The sequence below is a fragment of the Poecilia latipinna genome, unplaced genomic scaffold (assembly GCF_001443285.1).
Source record: "Poecilia latipinna isolate Pla-1442-1.1 unplaced genomic scaffold, P_latipinna-1.0 Scaffold487, whole genome shotgun sequence".
NCBI lineage: Eukaryota > Metazoa > Chordata > Actinopteri > Cyprinodontiformes > Poeciliidae > Poecilia > Poecilia latipinna.
Genome location: NW_015113103.1, coordinates 277,746 through 297,450, shown reverse-complemented (window position 1 = coordinate 297,450; position 19,705 = coordinate 277,746). Strand labels below are relative to the sequence as shown.

General features: G+C 36.2%; 1 protein-coding gene across 1 annotated transcript in view; it reads left to right on the top strand.

The window, feature by feature from the left end:
• igsf21a (immunoglobin superfamily, member 21a) overlaps positions 1–19,705 on the top strand; it is a 91,728-nt gene that overhangs the window by 38,682 nt on the left and 33,341 nt on the right. The window contains exon 3 of the mRNA XM_015039818.1: positions 11,964–12,079. Coding sequence (XP_014895304.1) covers positions 11,964–12,079 — 116 coding nt within the window. The remainder of the gene's footprint in view (positions 1–11,963; positions 12,080–19,705) is intronic.

Sequence of the window (19,705 nt, the reverse complement as noted above, 5' to 3'; positions counted from 1 at the left end):
TCCATATGCGGTTTATGTTTCAAGTATTTTTTTTTTTCCTTCTGCATGACATTTGGAAATTAGATGTGCAATAAATACTTAACACTTCAATGGAATTTACTAAGGTGTTACCCAAATTCACAGAATTATTTGACTGCAATGTAATTTAATCTCATCCTTTGCTTTGCAGACATTCTGAACAGATATGGCATGAGCTTTAAACTATGTACAAAGCATTTTTCCTGGCTATTAAATACAGAAGTCGGAGAGAATGCATATTTTTAGCTTGCAGTAAGATACTTATGCATACATGTCTCTGCATATGATCACTCAATATTTTAAATGTGTGAAGCGATGCATTCACTAGAAAAACACACCCAGATAAAAGACTCGGAAAGACCAAACTCCAGGCTGAATCGAGACAATTTCAAGCGTGAATCAGAGGAATCTGGTCATCCTAATTATTCCAAGCTGTATGGGGAAACTGGCGAGCCACTTGAGGCAAACTGTAATCAAGACCTCAGGCAGCAGGGTGCAGTGATGAAGAGGCTCTTTACATCTGCAGTTAATATGAAGGCATGAAATTGCAAATTCATGACCCTCAAATGCAGTGTGCTGCAGCCATGAGGTCAGTCTTTTTCTGTCTCCAAGCCCACTCTTGTTGAGAGGAATCATGAGCAATTCTCTCCCATAGGAATATTTGGAACTGAATAATCATTTGAAGAATCCGGAGCGGCAGTTGTATTACAGCCTGGTGTCATTGTTTAACCTGTCTCTAACAAGGGCCACAGCATGTAAATCAAATAAGTGACTGTGGCTCTATACTCGTATCCTTTTCTCCATGTTTTCCTCCATTTACATAAAGTGTGACCAGGCAGGCATAAAACGGAGCACACACAGAGACTTCCAACAAGTAGATTGTATCATTGCCATTGTTTCCTAACCTCTAAATTCAGGTCAATTAAAAATGTCTATCACTCTTTTCAGTCTGGCAATTAAAGGTGTTCTTGAGACAAAACATAGCATATCTTTGAAGCAAAAGCTTGAGATTTAATTGAGATGGTATGCACTTCCGTTGAGTATGAAACAACTCAAGTAGAAAATTGAACCGTGGTTGCTGTTATGTGACAGCATACTGTAGTGGGATGTGACGACAAATTCAGTGAACTGAAGTTTGTGTTCAAAGATTTAATTGTCAAAAACTAGGTGTTTTCAGACGCTTCATGAAAGGATACATAACCTTCATTTTATCATCCTCCAATATTAAATCAGACTTAATTTCCCCAGTTAAAGTCAGGTAGAATTCAAAAACTTGTTCCATTTGCTAAAACTTAAAATAATGAATGAAAACATTGTAGATTTCTTTTATGTACTTTCTTCAAAGTTAGAAGTATACATACATGGACATTACCATGCTTTTCCCTGTATCAAATTGGAAAAGCTGGAAAGTTAATTCAAATGTTTTTGAATGAGTTAATTTATAATATTTTGGTGAATTGGATTTTAAGACACATCTCTAGCACACTGACTCGTAGTGTATCAAAACCAAAAAAGGAGAACTGTGGTCCTCAACAAGTCTGTTTTACCCTTGCATGCACCTTTCAGATGCCTGAGTATGCCTGTCCAAAAATGTTCAGACAGGGGACGGATTCTGTTTTTTCTCTTGGGAGACAAGTACTGTACAGCCACAGCCTGAAAGGCCACTCAACAAGGAAGAAGCAATAATTGTAAAGCATTATGAAAAGTCAGAAGGAAATTTGAAAATACACTCACGGACAAAGGCCTTGATATTTGGAGAGGTGTTGTGGTTTGATTAGAAAGTAATTTGTTTGGCCAAATGACTATCAAATTAGAGCAGTGGTTCTTAACTCCCGTGCTCCGGGACTACTGCCCTGCATGTTTCAGGTGTTTTCCTTCTGCCACACACCTGTCTTCAATAAGTGGCACTTGATGGCATATAGAGGAGGTCATGCAGTCATTTGAATCAGGTGTTCAGAAACAGAGACACATCTAAGATATTCGGGCGGCTGTCCCTGAGGATTAGAATTGAGAAACACTGACTTAGAGGAAAAAGAGGGAAGTCTGCAAATATGAGAACACTATTCTTACTAAAGTATGCAGGTGGCAGTCTCATGTTGGTGGGTGATGGTGTTTTTCTGCAAGAGGGAGTGGTCCACTTCACAAAATAGTCAGCAAGATGAGGAAAAACCAGAAATATTGAAGCAACATCTCAAAAAAAGCTGTGAAGTTAAATCTTGGGACAAATGGGTCTCATAAATGGAGAATGACCCTGGTAGATGGCTTAAGGATAAAGTTAATATTTTACTGTAGCCATCACAAAGCCCTTATCTGAGCAGTGAAACTTTGTGAGCAAAAACAAGGTGTGTGAGAGTAAGGGAGCCCACTTATCTAATCAGTTACACAAGTTTTCCCAGGGGAAATAGGACAAAAGTCTCAAGCATATGAAAAGATAATGTTTGTCCCAGGTCATAAAGTGTAAAAACTTCAAAAATACATAATGTCATGTCATTGTGACTGAATTACATCAGGAGAAGTATGTCTGATTTAATGTTAGATAGGGAGAAAGGCAAAGGTTAGGTGTATTTTAATATGTATATGTGATCTTGTTTCAGTTGCATATACATGCAGTTCAAACTACTGAACATTACAATATGGATAGCAAATTTACGAGTTTTTGTAAAATATGTCAAAAGACAAGGGGTACAGATCCAGCAATGGTCAGTAGACCAAGCTTTTTGAAATGTTACAGTACAATGCTTTTGCAATCAAAAGTTTTGAGGGATGAGGAGAAAACAGGATTTTTTTCCTGGGTCATTGGTAGGTCAGGATCACTGGGATACTAGTCATCAGATCTAGTTTAAAAAGCTGCCTTCACCATCAGAGTTCAATTTATTTTGAAAATGAAAGTCCCTTTCAAACCTTACACAAATCTATTACTTTCTCTGATGAGAATCAGAACCAATACATCCATGAATAATATAAGATTGGATATGAAACATTTCAGCATGTAGCCATCAAATAACATTTGATACTAATTATACATCTGCACTTGCATCACATAGTGGTACGTCATGAAATTCAGGATCCATTTACGTCTTCCTTTTAAGGCCAATATTGAAACATTTATTTTAAATCATCTTGTGATAGTTTACTATAAAAGAACAAGGACCAAGTCGGTTATGCAAACTGATTTTCCAACCATTACTTTATGAAAGCTTGCGTATGAAAATTCATTTTCTTCTACGGTACAGCACTGTAAATAGATTTTATTTTTACCTTCTGATTTGAACCACCATTGTACTGAATGTAATTACCTCTGAAGCAGAAAAAAAGCAAAGTGATAGTAAAAATAAAACACCTGCCAAGGTATACTGTAAATAAGGGAAGTGCTGAGATCAGCAGGGTTGGCTTAGCCCTCGGAGAAATCAAGTCAAGTCTGCTCTGTAGATTTTAGATTGTTGTGAGGAAGAGTGTTAATGTCATTCATGATTTTTGTTTTATCCAGCAAATATTGGCAGTTGCGCATTGGTTACAATGTTCAGAAAGAATGTGTGTAGTGATACAACCTTTCAGTGGGTATATCCCTCCTTCCTTACCCAAAACATATCATGCCAATCGAAGTTTGGAAGTCATATTTTCAACAAAAAAAAGGGAGAAAAAGAAAACAAAGAAAAAAATATATACTTTTGTCACTACTTTTAATTCTAGCAGGTATGACTTGTCATATTTTTTTTGCGTACAGTGATTTAAAATAAAATAAAAATGCACAAACTTTTTTCCCCCTCAGAATCCTCTGGACTAGATAACATGAAAATGGCACAGAGCATATCTTTACAACTTTAACACGGTGTGAGCTGTGCTCACCAAACGAAGATCAGCAGGGTATAATCTAAAATTATGTTCATTTTGCAGATATATAAATGACTGAATATAACCACAAAAGGAGTAGTCATTGCAAAACTTTACACACAACTTAACAGGATATGCAAAATGAAAAAAAATATATTCTTAAAAAAATTATTAAAGTGAATATTAGAATTCTTTAGATTCTTCTTCCACTATCCCACATTAAATATAGACAGAATGTGTTAACTGCAACCCTTGGCTTTTTGAAAAAAAATACCACTGATTTGAATCATAGGCTTTTTTTTTTTTTGATGCAATATTCATTTCCCTGGTTATGGTATAAATTTACATAAATTCTTTTGATTTACACCTAAGTAAAGCAAATGTGTTTTTATGAAATGTTCAAATACTGTCATTCCTCATTCTTTTCAAACATACGGGCCAGTGCATTTGATACTGTAAAAGTATTTGACCCGTACAGATTTCTTTTTGCCTTTTTGTCACACAAAACATTTCAGATCAAAATTTGTCTTACTAAAATGAGTCCTCTTATGATCGTCTTTCAGCTGCATGTAATGCACAGTGTGTCTATGCAGCATAAACATCTAAAATGTTTCAATAAACACAGGAAATCTAGAATGATAAAATATGTTGTTTAAGAACCTCAAACTACAGTACACCTGTACAGATGTCACAATGCCATAGGAGCAAACTTTGACAATGGTACTTAGTTTATATTCCATGACAAAATATAATTTTTTTCCCAATGGACTTTTAAATATTCGTATGATGATGTATCAGAAGAAATCCTTTATAAAAATCAATTATTTTCTAACATGTCTAAGAAAACATTTACAATAGACTATTTTTAATGCAAGTTTCAAAAATAAGTTTAAACATGTCAAGGTAAAAAAAGTCATTCTGCACTATATTTCGAGTTTCGTAAATGGAAACTGTAATCCATGGACACCCATTTATCTTGGTCATAAATGCCCCATCAAGAGCCCTTACATGTCAGCTTGAAATATGAATTTGACTCCCTGTCCCTGAATGCTGTGTGCAGTATATTGACATTTGTGGTGCTTGCGGCCATCTGGTTGAAGGTTTTTGATGTAGATTTTTTTCAAAGACATCTTTGGGGATTGTTCATATAGTCAAGGGATGAGAAGAATATGATGGATATTTTACTATAACAATAGCCTATCTTTGGCATCATATTATTTTTTTGTTTGTGTCTTTTACCTGTTTGGTGAATTGTATCACTGTATCACTAAGCTTCACAGAAATACTGATCAAAAATTTGGTACCCGGGGATCTTATAGGTGACTCCATGTCGATCTCAGGTGAATTACCAGGCTGCTACATGAAGCCTGGGTAAAGCTGCAAAGGGCTAAAGAGGCCAAATTGCAACAGATTGCAAACTTAAACCCTTGCCCTTAAGCAGGAACAAAAGGATGGACTTTAGGAATGAGGGTGCCAGTCACATGCTGGGCTTGGTATAGGGTGAGTCCCATCTGCCTCAGTCTGCTATTTTGGAGAAACAAAGAGAAGCTTTTTTTTTTTTTTTTTTCTCATCTCAACCAAGCTTTCAAACCGTGTTGGCAAAATGCTCTTTCCAGTCCCCCTTGTCCTCATTATAAACACAAAGCTGTAAGTCTAAGATTGTTTCTACCCTTAGAGAATGTCAGCCTGGGAGAATCACAAAACCCACAGGCAGCAGTGACATATTATATTTCCAATAATAATGGGACATAAGTGAAATAAAGCGCAATTGTGCCGGTACTCTAGTGTATTTAACATGGGCACATTCTTTACTAACAACTTTGTGAGACCAGAGATGATTTTATGTGGCTGCTTCTAGACAGCATTCTAGACAGCATTCTATATTGATTGCCCGCCTATACTGACACTGCACAGTTAGGCATAAGTTAAAGCACAAATGTGCTGAGAAGATTGTGGAATCTTATTCTTCACTCTTCAACATCCGCTGACCAGTCTAAGCACACGACGATGTGGCTGCACCTTCAACAACAGTGGCATGATTAATGGGTTTTAGGACTGGGAAACTTGTTCTGTATGACACCAGCTTTTCTCTATGTGTGTCATCCTTTTTCTCCTCCTGACATCTACCAGAGTCTCGCTCTCTTTGCAGCCATCTACACCACTAGCTGGTTGGCTGGGCGGGAGGATCTGATATGAGCTGACAGCACAGTAATAACCCATGCAAATTGACTGGGTGGGGTGTGAACACAAATGCTAAAAGCACAAAAGTAATGTGATTTAAAAAGCATCTTTGAGCTTCAATCCTCACATGCTGTTGCAGTTGGGGAATAGATGTTTTGAGAGTAGCAGACTCGGGTATAGGGAACTCATACAATGCATTTCAGCCCGACTCCCCTCCCACCCCCCGCCCTCCTGAGAGTAGTAAACTTTGATTGTTTTTCCAGCCTGCTGTCTCTCTTCACCTCAGCCACAGCCTATAGAACTGTGTGACTTGTCAAAATAAGGAATGAGAAGTTAGCAATTCTTTTATGATTCACTAGGCTTTAGAGAATCTGAAATGAATGGTCTTTTCCCCACCTTCACACCTGCATGTACATGAATTTCAAAAGAGCTGTTTCTAATGCATGTACATCTCGGTGCGAATAAAGCAGCATGCGGTCATGTTGAATTGTATATCTGTATTCTGTTCATACATTTTACATTGCAAATTTCTTGCCTAGGAGCCTGTAACTGTGGTGCTCAGTCTCTAACACACATACACATCTGGTATCTACTCAGACTTGCCTCAAATGCATGTTGACACTCCCATAATTAATAATTTGCATAACAAATGTGTTGCAGTACGAATTATTAAACATTGCAATGGTAGCACAACATTTATAAGGCAGGTCTGGAGTCCAAGCAATATTGCAGTTTAGTACATTGAAAGAGTGATGCATGACTTCCAATGTACTAAATACTCTGTATACCTTCACATATACATGCTTGTCCTTACGACGGCTGGTGTATATTTCCAGCTGTCATTGGGCAAGAGAGTGGGTACAACCTGGACAGATTGCCAGTCCATCACAGGACCACACAGAGACAAGCTGGACAAACAACCACCCACTTACAGGGTATTCAGGCAGAAAAACCCAAAGGAATATGTAATATACATGGAGAGTAAAATAGTACCTTTTGAAACTATTTGAATTTTATGAATGTTTTGAAATGAAGAGCCATTCAGACTCATTGGAAGCCGTACATGTGTAGTTTCACTTTTATCCTTTTATTTTAATTCTTCTTCTTTTTTTGTCCAAAAGTTTGAAATGAATCTCTTTTACATTGTAATGACAATGTGCAAAGTTAATGCAATACTTTATTAAAATACAAAGAATGCTGTTATGTAATGGACATATGAATAAAAGGAGAAAAGAAAAATATGTTTTAGGTTTTCTAGCACATATAGATTAAATTTGAGTTTTATATTTCTTAAGAAGGGTAGAGGTTTCTTTGAGGTATTGAACAGGCTGCAGATTTCCCCACTTATCCATTAGCAGGTTTTATATTTTCCTTCTCACATTCTCTTTGAAAATTACCAGCACAATAGTGCTTACAGACTTAGAACAAAAACAGGTGTTGGTAAACAGGAGACAGACCAAGAAAAATTTAACATGAACATCAGTGTTGCTGCTAAGACTGATGGAAATAACTGATGTTTTCAACGCTATTCTGAGATTTTCAAACCAGACTCTCCTCTGCACAACTATGCCTTCAAATCCTGTCCATTAACATCACAAAACGGATCAATGGCCAGGGTGCAGCCCGGTCAGAGTCCTCGCACTGGGAATATATGCTTGGATTTTTGCTAATAATGTGGACACGGCTCTCGTTTTGGCCATTAAAAAAGCCCTTCCTTTTCCTCTATGAAACAGTTGTTCATTGTTGTTATTGCCCAGGAAGGCTGAAAAGAGTGATTCATCAATAGTTGGAAAAATCTTTCACTTTTTTTTTCTTAAAAATTCAGACCATCACCCCAGACTTCCTCTTTATCTGTGTTATTACACTGGATAGAGAGTAAGAATGTTTTCTGACAAACCACATAAAAAAATAGGCAAGCAAATGTAAGTTACCTTTTAAACATGATGTAATTCAATGTTCTTTTCATAAAAAGGAAGGAACTAATAAAAAAAATATATTATAAATACATTAATGGAACACATATATTAAAGGAAAATTGGAGCATTTGAGTAATATGTAATAAACATGATTAAAACTGAAAAACAGATGGTTGAAAATAAACTGATAAAGTAATCTTTGATCTTTATAGGAATATTGAAGTTGATGTTCTGTGTTGATTTTAAGTAAGTCGATGATTTCTGCTCATCCCAAGCTTTCAGAGAGTTGGATGAATAACTGAGCAACAAATCGGTTAAGGATACATGATCCGGAATAGTTCTGGTCCCTGGAGCTATAGTGAGCAGTGGACATAAGGGGGTCCAGACAGACAGAGGGAGCATTTATTGCCCAGAATGGTGTCTTGAGCAAACTGATCTTTTATTTGCTCAGATTTGTAACTGCCAAATGGCACAAATAAATCCTGGTCTGACAAATAAGATCCTATTTTCTTGCTTGGCTTGGTCAACATTTCACACAGCACTGAGATCAATCAACCCAGAAGTACATCAATATTAAGACTAATTTAAAACCTATACTTATACCTCGTATGGAGTGTTGAAAAATCTGATTGTAACATTCTGGAGAGATTTATTTATTTAAAAAAAATACATAATCTAAATCAGCTTCTTTGGCCAAGAGTGTGTACAACAACAAGGAATTTGATTCCGGTCACACTCGTTCAGAGCATTTAAAAGTAAAGAGAATAATATGTACATATCTGTGTCAACACCCAACATTTATTTTAAAGGCAGGTTAGAATAGGTCACATATGCTTGTTTTGTTCAACAGGGAAAAGGCTGTCTACTCAGGCTGTTGGGTTTTCATCAGAGAGACAATTTTTATGAAGAATTTGTCTGAAGGTAAAAATGTTCACAGCTTGTGTTGAGGATGTGTGGGGTCTGCAGAGATCTTAGCTGCCCTTTTCCTGACCATACAGCTGTATAAGTTCTGGACAGAGAAAATCTCAGCCCTAAGGATGGTCTCTACAGACCTGAACGCTTGTTGCAGTTCTGCCTTGTTCTGTTTTGTGTATAAGCCAAACCACACAGTGACGGAGGAACACAGTACTGCCTGAATAATAAGTGTAGAAGATGACCAGTTGCTCGCACGAAAGATTGTATTTCTTGAGTTGCTGCTGGAAATGTAGTCTCCACTGGTCATTCTTCCAAACATTGTCTATGTATGAGAAATGCTGGCTCCTAGGAACCAGAAGTGATCCACCGTAGCCATGTTTATTTATAGACATTTTTGCAGTCATGCATCAAACCATTTACAGTAGTTTCATCTGCCAACTTCAGGAATTTCACTTACGGGCTGAGGAGCAGTCATTTGTCAAATTATTTTTGATAAACAGCCTTTTCTAGGATCTTTTGTTCAAAATGTTGTTAGGTCAGATATGGGGTGTAATTACTTATCATGGATGCAAGTTAATTTAGGCTTTTTAATGAAAGTTATTTAAAAAATAATTATTTATTCACTTATAAGAAATGTAGACTTACAAAGAAGAGTAACCAGCAGAAACTGCAAAGCAATTCAAGACAAAGAGCTTAACAAGAAAACTAAAAACTAAAATTAAAAAAAGATATATAGACTAGATTTAGCAATGATCAAACACTTAGCTGCAGCACTCAGAAACAACCTCAAGATTTGTTGGGGTTTGGGGAGGGAGAGGGAGAGGTAGCAGAAAAAAGAATAAATTGATATTTATAAAGCTATAGACTGGTGAAAGTAAATCAGTGGAGTGACCCTCTCTGTTTTTTTGTCACTTTCCCCCTCATCATACCTACATGAAGATTAGTGTTAGTTTGACTGTGGTTTTCTTTCTCCAGTCTATATGAGGACTAAATCAGCATACGCTGTTGCATCAAACTGCACCCTTCTTAATTGAAAAACTGAAATATTTATGTGTTGTTTTCAAATTAGCTTTAAAGTGTGACCATCTTAGTAAATCCAATTCTATTTGAAAACGGAGCTGAATCTCTAACTAGTGGAGAGGAGAGATCTACTGTCTAATGAAGTATGAAAAGCTTAGAATTCATCGTCACAGCCAACCATCTTAATCCTGTACAGGCCTGTTGTGTTTGCAAATAGCATGCTACACACAGTAGGTCTCAGTATTAATCATGTCAAATGTTATACCAGGGCTTATTGCTGTCTCAGGCTTAGTTTCCCATTAGGTGCCCCCCTCCCATTGGCTAAATTCAACACAGCACCCTGATCAATGTGCAGCTTTCCTCAACTAGCTTGACAGGCGAGTCAGCGTCAATATTTATCATTAAAGTAGAAGTCATCAGTTTAATAAAAACTAATTAACTTACAATGTCTTGTTTTAATGTATAGAATGCTGCATATTTATACAAAACCTTGATGTTTTAAATTTATAAATGCTAACACTGTCTAAATAGCTTACATCACGGTTTGCCAATTGGACTAAGGGACAATGATGACTGCACATTTGCTGGAGTTTCTAGAAAGAAAACTTCTCCAATTAGAATTGAGGAAATTGATATTGTTTCACATTGTTTATCACTCTATAATGCATTTTATGTATTGGCCTAACTTGACTCTGCTAGATGAACTGCAGTATGCATAACCTCAGTGTTAAATCCTTAAGCATGACAACTCAGAAGCAGACCACTGACAGCTAATCATATGCCACGATGAAGCAGGCTTGTCAGTAAGCTAATGGAGTGTTCTAAGGTTAATTTACAACCGTATGAGTTCTATCAATAAGCAATTAAGAGATGTGGAAACACAGAGGCACCCAGGCCGGCAGCTGAATCCTGTTGTAAACCCCCTACCTTCTTTAAATCAATTAATTGCTTTGGCATGTCTGTTTAAAAGTGTTTGATAGATTTACTCATAAAAACGGACACATTAAAAAGGCACCACTCCCTCCATGACCTTCTTCTGTCAGCATCTGTGCCTTAAAGCGCAACACTTGTATTCATAAATCGTAACTTCAAAAGATATCCTTATCTCACCTCATGACTGCCTTACTATACAGTTGGTTACATGAATTCCTACTGTGATCAGAGCTTGGGCCTTTTGTAGTAAGTAAAATCTCACAGCTTAATCTCAAGTGAAATAATATCCCAGAAAAGCACAAAAGTGTTCTGAGCAGAGGATGAAAGCCTGGTGAAAACAATATCTGAGCAGAGTGAAAACTTACATCTCCATTTCATACTTTGAGATCTTCCTTTACATTTTAGTGATCTAAATGAGTATTTTGCATTTAGTCATTAAATGTCAAAATATTTCTGTTTATTATGAAAGTTCTTTTATATATACACATGCTTTAGATAAGGAGTCAACAAATTGAAGACATAGCCTTTTTTATCCTTGAGTCTAGTAAATAGAGCCCTTTGAGATTTCAATTGGAGTTATAAAGGGTAAAATGTATTATTATTAAACGAATTCACGTCTTAAAGTTAACCAAAAACAGCCTAAGACTGTTAAAATGCTTACCTGCTTGTTTAAAATTTAATCTATTTTGTGTTAAGTGAAACAATGTTGTGATTGTTTTGTTTAACATCAAAATCGCAATCAGCCGATTTAATGGAAACAAAAAACAGGCATTTTATTCTGGATGACAAATGTTCTGTGTTTATGGAAAATGAAGGTGTTTGAAGCCTAATTGTAGAGTTCCTATGCAGATATTGAACCAAACCTAACAAAAACTAATATAAATCTGTTTATTAAAATGTATCCTAAAAAAAACAAACCTTCTCAGTTCTACATAATCCATTATCAAACTTAAGAGCCACTGTGAAACACCCAGGAAGCCACATGATGCTCCAGAGCTGCAGGTTATAAACTCCTGCTGTAGAAGTTAACTAGCTGACCACTGGTAAACTATATGATGGAGAGGTTATGTCCATCTTTTTATTTTTTTATCAATGTGACATGTGTTATTAAATTGTTGTGTCACCAATATTTCCCTCTGTCCTTCACAGCTCCTCCAAATAACATATCAGTGCTGGCTGAGAACACTCCAGCCCCCTTCAGTCGATACCAAGCTCAGAATTTCACTCTTGTCTGCACAGCAAAAGGAGGAAAGCCAGCCCCATCGGTGAGTTTAAGATGTTTGTTTTGTTTTGTTTTTTACAGAAAAATAAAACCTTTAATTCACCTGTTATTTTTTCCATCTGCAGCATTTTATTTTTTCATGGAAAATGTTAGACTGTCAGCTCAGTGGTTTCATGGTGTGTAAGAAAAGAAAGGATCCAAAAGCAAAATTCAAAGGCTGAAGTGGACTCAAAGCCTTAGAACTCTTCTATTCGTCACACACAGAACAAAACTAAAACCACTTAAGAGCAAGTTATCTGTAAAGGCAAGGCCACCTAAGACCACAGATGATCAAGCAGGAGCAGAACAGATAATAAACTCACAATGGTAGTGCAGAGAGCAAAGGATTCAGGAGATAATACTTCCTTAAGAGCTGATGACAAATGTGCATCAGGTGACCGGCAATCAATTACAGCGTCTGTGCGTGAGGGGAGGGCAGAAAGAAGGACAATTTAAGGGGATTGACAAAGGGAATAATGACACAAGGCCAAATAGTAGCACAGAAACTTGAAGCTTCAGTGAATCCATGCAATAGAGTACACATTACCATGGCAAGCTTTTGATCTCAGTACCTCCCACAGATGTTCAAAGAGTTTCTTTCTTCCTAAACAATGCTAATTTCATTAGTAATGGTCACATTCTGTAGAGTTGGTTTAATGTGGTGATGTGGTCGTGACTAAAATGATCATAAACAATACTCTTGCACTTAAATTTTAAGAATCAGACTGTACAGCTTTGCGGTGCTTCCTTCTTGGTATGCCGTCATGTATTCCCTCAACAGTCTGGAGAACAAGAGGCCTTACAAAAACGCCACATATTTGGTGGTATATGAGCTTATGGACACTGCATGAGAGCATCCATTTGCTGTTCATTCTCAACAGACCATTAATCATTGTCCACGGGTATATGGTAATGGACTGTAGGCTCTGAGCATACCTATCTGTTGCAATTATGAGCCCAGTAAGAGGTGAATACAAGGTGAAAATGATTTCCGGTACTTCCTGTTTGATGCCGTGATGAGTGAGGTTCTCCCCTGTTGTGATTTCATGCAGAGTCTTAAGCCATGTAAGCTTACAACTGCTGGATCTTTTTTTTTCTAAAAGATAATGGAGACAAAGATGTCTGACAGCTTACAGCTGGTCAGCAAGCAAGAGCTGTCACTGTGTCATTGGATAAGTTACACTGTTATTAATTAGCTTTGTCGTTCACACAGCAAGCTAATGAATGAGTTGAGAAAACATTAAAATAAAGAACCTGGCTGCTCAATCCACAATTAGATTGCAGAAAATACATATATAAAACAATAAAAGTTTTAAGATCCATGTTTCACTACAGCTTTAACTGAAGGAAGAAAACATCATTGCCTCAAGTAACATTGCCTTGTTACTTGAGGCAATGAACAAATGTTTCATTTGGATTTAACCATTATAAGCCAGAAATCAACAACTATATACTGAAGGTTTTAATAGATTAATAGACTTAATTTGCTAGCTATAAGTGAGGTTAAAAATATAATAATATATGAATAATGTAAGAAAAAATAGCCTCCAAGTCAAAAATGAGAAAATAATTTAAAGTGCATTATCACTGAAACAAATCAACTGTTGACCCAGAAAAGCCCCAGCCTTCAATGGACTGTAATTCAGAAAGTGAATCCCAAAATATCTTCTTTGCCTAATTTCACCATAGCAAAGGATCATACAGCTGGCTGAAATTTTGAAAGTGACGCAACTGTTAATTAGCTATAGAACCACAAATCCTTCTTGGTCTAAGAAACACCCTTCAGCTTTTCCCTTTTCTTTCCAAACATCCCAGATGACTAAGGGCAAATGTCAAACTCAAGACTGCACATCAGCAGTCCCCAACTCAGTGGGCAATGTGAGCAATTCAGGTTTTGATATGCATAAGAAGAAACAAGGGGCACCACAAGTAGACTGCTTAAAATGCAGGTATATTTACTCTCACATACTCAAGAATGTTGAGGCTTGATGGGAATGCACACAGAATGGAAATGCATACTGGGTAAGCAAAATTGACTTTAATAAAAAATATAAAAATGCATGTATATAAACTGACATAGATAATTATGTGGGATTTCATACCATAACAATTATAGGGGCAATGTGTTGTTGTAGAGATGCACCTGCATTCAGGTTGAAGTATAAACAAGAGAAAACATCAAAGCAAGCATCCTTACTGCAGAGAAAAATCTGAGTTTGAACCTCTGAATGAGTCCTAAATCCTCACATTTGTCAATTTTATTTAAAGGTTGGCTTTTTCAATGCTATTTTGGTCACTGAAGAATTTAACCCCACTAGCTAAATAAAGAAAGACAAATGATAATACACTGAAAAACCATACCTTTTTACACCCGCATAGCACTTTCAAAAGTGTAAAACTAAAAAGATATGTTTCATTCATACACTGTAGACATAGATTTTTTTTCTAATGTAAACATAAATCAAGATAAGACTCAGATGTAACAGCAACCGTTCCTCTCTCACGAAGAGGGTGTAATTAGTTGGGACAAGTGAAAACACCTGTGAGCAAATATCACAAGAGGAAAAACTCCTTGAATATCTCTAGTGCTCCTTTAGCATAAAAAAAAAAACAGGTCATAGATTTTGAAAAGCAGAAAAATCTACTAGAGAAAAAAAATCCTCAATATATCTCCCTGAGTGTTTGGACAAACATTTTTCTGCCTCTTCTTCATAGCTTTAAGTCAGATGATTAGATTTCTGTTAGCCTTTAGTAATGCAAGATGCAGTATAGTACTGAAAATACACAAAAAAATGTACAAAATGTATAAGGTAGCCTTGTAAGAAAGGGAACCCTAATCCTAACAAAACGAGAGAGAAAAACAAAAAAGTATATATATATTATTATTTTTTTTTTCTTCTTGTTTTGTGTGTGTGTGATTTCTCCCTTATACTGGCAGACTGTCCTTATTTTACCTGCAACTAAACTTTTTCAGATCCTAACTGTCTTGGAAATGCTACAAAATGCCATGAAAACTTAGTAGGATTTATCAGTGTGAGAAATACTCAAGAGAATGCATGAAAACATTTCTTCTGGACATTTTCTCAGTTACAGCTCACAGATTTACCTCATAGCAGGAAATTTTCTGCTGGAGATGCAGCCTCACAGGTTGAAATGTAATTGAAAGGTTCAGGCAGACTGTATTGAGAGCACAGAAAGCAGCAAAAAAAAAAAAAAAAAAAAGTGTAGCGAAAGTGGTGAATGTTCTTTCTTTGTGTTGATTTTAATACTGTGTGTGTTTGAACTTTTCGACAACATTAGGGAGTGAGTGGAAAGCCAGGTCAGCAGAAATCAGAATGTATCAGCAAGTTACCACCATTCAGATTAACAGTAAATGCTACAGAACACTAGCTGATACGTTCAACATGGTTCAACATCCTTAACATGGATTTTCAAAATGTTTTACTTGCCATGTGGGTTGGAAAATCTATGCAAAACAGTCTGAAGTGAATGATGCTGACATACTGTCACACTTCTCTTCCACAGGAGAGTAAAAGATCTGCTTCCCATTCTTACTTTTACAAATGATAGAAAGTAACCAGGGAAGCTGCAGTCTGAGTGCTCTGTTGTAAACCTATAACACAGTCAGAGTTATGATATATCACAGCTTAGTTATCAATAAAGAGAATTTTAAATCTAACAGGGAGCCACTGGAAAGTGAAATTTCATTGTTTGTATTTTATTTTTTTATTTATTTTTATCAGAATGCTTTAGATAAGCAGAAGGCTTGTAGCCTCATTTCTTCTTTTTTTTTAACTTTTTTTTAGTAATAGTTTACAATAGTCCAACCTTGAACTCCCAAATACACTGACTTGTTTTCAGCATCATTCCTGAACAGGAATGATGCTGAAAAGTTTGTCAATATTCTGGAAGTGAAATAAATAAATAAATTCTAGAAATTTGTTCTAGTCAAAGATACCACCAAGGTTCTTTATTTATTACTTGAGGCCAATTTAATGTTACAATCATTCAAAGTCAGAATTAGCTGAGCCCAGCCCATCACCAACTGCTGAAAAAAACACAACTGTTTTGGCAGGATTTGCCAAAAAACCTCAGCTGAAGGAAAGATCTGATCCTACTGTTGCAAATCTGCAGACTAAATATGTCTAACTATAAAGGACACCGCTTGATGCGTCCTTTATAGTTGTGTAGGATGCTCCACGTCTTTCGGTCTGTGTCAGGGTCAAAGATGTATGGTTGTACAGTTGCATTTCTGGTTTTGCAGCCACTTTCACATTTATAAGGTCAGAGTATAGTATAAGTTAGGTATGGCCATCAGTAGCTTATTTGCATATTGGTGACGTAGCCGTAAAACAGCTCATTCTGAAAGGAGCTCAAAATAGACAGAACTCAGCAGGTGAAATTTTACATGAGAATTATTTTGTGCAAAAAAAAATAATGAACATGTTGTGTACAGCTCATCGACGTATCCCACCTTGTTCAAGGAAGCATAATAGGTCCCCTCCAAGTCATCTTGATTGAGAAAAGGGTTTAAGTAATGGTTTTATTACAGCAACCTTAAGAGTCTCTGGTAATTATCCATTAACTGGGGATAAATGAATCATATCCAAAATGGAGATGGTAATCAAAGGAAACACTTTCCTAAATAATTTGGTTGGAATTGGGTCTAAGTTGAAGGCAAGATGAAAATAATGTTTTAAAAATTCAGAAAGCTCAACTGGAAAAAAAAAAAAAGGTTTTATGCTTACCTCTGGTGCTCCCTCATTTTTTAAAGGCCTCTTCAGGGGAGGATGTCAATGATTCTGGTTTTCATAGAATGCATTTCATTTGTAAAGAATCCCATAAAGTCTTGACTCCTGAGAGCTGAGTGGCTCAGTAGAACCAGGACTTTGTGTAACTGTACTAAAAGAAAACCTAGAATAATTATTGTTCTCCTCTAGTAAATGGGAAAGACACTTTCTTATTTAGTTTAGTTTTTTGTTGTTGTTGTTTTTTACAAAAATAGTCTGTTTTTCCATATTAAGTGGGGCTCCTCTAGATGTGTAAAGTGCCATTTTGTATCTAATGTCCTAGCAATGCACTTTTAAAATATGCAGCTTTGACATAAACCAGCAAGCCAGTCTCCCAGGGTCCAATTCCCTTCTTTTCAATGGGGCTACATTGTCTAATGCAACATGCAGTGAAATAGTAATGCTGTTAACAAGAACATCAGTTTGTGATGGGGTGTGAATTTGGTTATTGTCCTGTGCTGTGTTGTTCTGTGTTACTGAGGAAAATAAAATGGAACAGATAACTTAAAGGTTGTTACAGCATTGTCTGATAAAATCTATGATAATGCAACTTTCTTTCAGGGCCAGTGCACTTGGTTAGATTAAAAAGTTTTTTGTAAATAAACTTTTTAAAAGTTCATTTAAAAAAATTGTCTTGGAAAAAATTGGTATTTGTTCACACTTAATGACAAATCAACCCAAGGTTCCAGGTTATGAAAACAAATGTGGGTAGGTCTGCAGATGTTTTGTCTTTGAAGAGAAATTATTTTTACTAAACCACATTTAATTGTTTTATTTTTATGTTCAGTTGGCATTATGTTATATAATATCCTTATTTTATACTTATTTAATACTTATTTATTTGTATGCTCCTAAATCCTGTTAGGAGCAAATCATGTTAGGTTATCTTATTTGGATTGTTACCAGCCCATTGACTCAGTGTTGCAATATGTATGTAACAGTATAGAAGCAGCAGAGAAGTGCATTAAACTATGACTCTGCTTCCCAGTCTGGACAGGCAGTAGACTTCCTTCTGCTGACAAGATGTTAGAAAATCTGTTTTCAGCAGGACTTGCCAGCTGCGTACTCTATGAAAAGTACTGATGTTTGTTTTAGTGACCATAGTATCGCTGCTTGAGCGGTCACCAAACTGCCCTATCCTAAACCCCATAGAGAACGCATAGAGCATTTTCAAAAGGAAGAGGAGCAACACCAGACCGAAAAATTGGTTTCTCTTTTTCAATTGAACAAGCTTTACTGAACAATATTAACATTTTAATGACATTCAGTTTTAGTAAGAATCACCTGTGATGTAACTGACTGTTCTACATATAACATTGCTCGGGTTATATGTAACCTGAGCAAGTTTATGATAAGGCTATCATAAACTGCTGCCTATGTGTTTTTTTTTTGTTTTTTTTTTTTTGTTTTGTTTTGTTTTTTTTCCGGAGTAAATTAATAGCTGTTTAAATGTGAACACCATACAGCTACCATTTGTACAATGATAGGGTTTCTGCATCACTTATTTCTATCTGGTTGTCTTTATGCAACCTTGAATACATATCCATTACTTCTTTTCAAAGAACTTTTGCCTGACAATGATGGCCAGAGTGCATATTATAGGTTTTCTTTTATATTCAAAAGCTTCATTTTTCTTACTTCTCAGCCTTGATCTTATGTGCTGTAGTGGCTTCCTGCTTTGATCTGCACCTTGATATGCACATGACTGTACAACAGTTTATTTTCGTATATAAATCTTTCTTCTTCAAGGCTAAATTTTTCTTTCAAATGTTATTGCTTCTCTGCACTTTTTGCCAAGTTCCGATGGTATATTTTTGAAAAAGCTGAAACTAAAAGACTTTATTTGTGAAAAGTATCTGGCATTATGTTTTAAGATCTGTCGGCATCTGATGTTACTGAGCAAGCTGGTGACATATCAATCATATCTCCCCAGTGCAACTATTAGAACATCCTTAGAGCACAAGCAAGCACTGATTGAAAAGAGGAAACATAATAACAGTTAATAATAAACGGGAAAACTGATTAACTCATGGCCATGATCTCTCTCGTTGCCTCTCTCTTATTTTTTTCTGCTTCTGTACTCTCATTGAAAAATCCTGTCACTATGAAAATTACTGCCTTGTTCCTTTGACACGACCATAATTAATTGCAGCAACATAAAGGTGTACATGGACCAAAGTATGATTGTTACATTTTGAAAAGAGTTGGAGTTTGAAATATTTTTGAGGTGGGAGCAGCTTGGCAGTGTTCAGAGTGCAGGTGCTTTCATCACTGTCTATTCAGAGAGAAATGCGACACCCTTTTCATACCATCCCAGCCTAATTTTGCGACTGTCTTGGCATTATGCATGGGCTCCAGCTTAGAATTACATCTCTTTTTTCAGTTCTAATTCATTTCAGCATCAAATAAATGGTTTTGTCTGCCTTCATTGTGCGCAGATATTGGAGTATGAAGTATTTGGGGATTTATAACAGAGGCGTGATTGATAATCACTTTATTCCATGCAGCAACACTGCTTGTAAGAGAACAATAGAGCTGCAATGCCAAAAACACTCCAAAATCCTCTTTTACATGGTGGTGAGCACCACTTTCCAGGTCCCATGACAGCTAAATGTACCACCTAACAAGCTCGTTTTTCATTTTACTCCCTATTCTACATATAAAAAGGACACACAGTTCCAGACACATTGACTGGCACAACTTGTAAAAGCCTATCAAGCTTTAAAACAAATTAAGATTTTAGCCTAATTTGACAATGAATTGTTTGAACACTTGGTTTGGGTTAGAAAAAAAAGGCTAACCATAAGAAATATATATATATATATATTTTTTGTATTTTA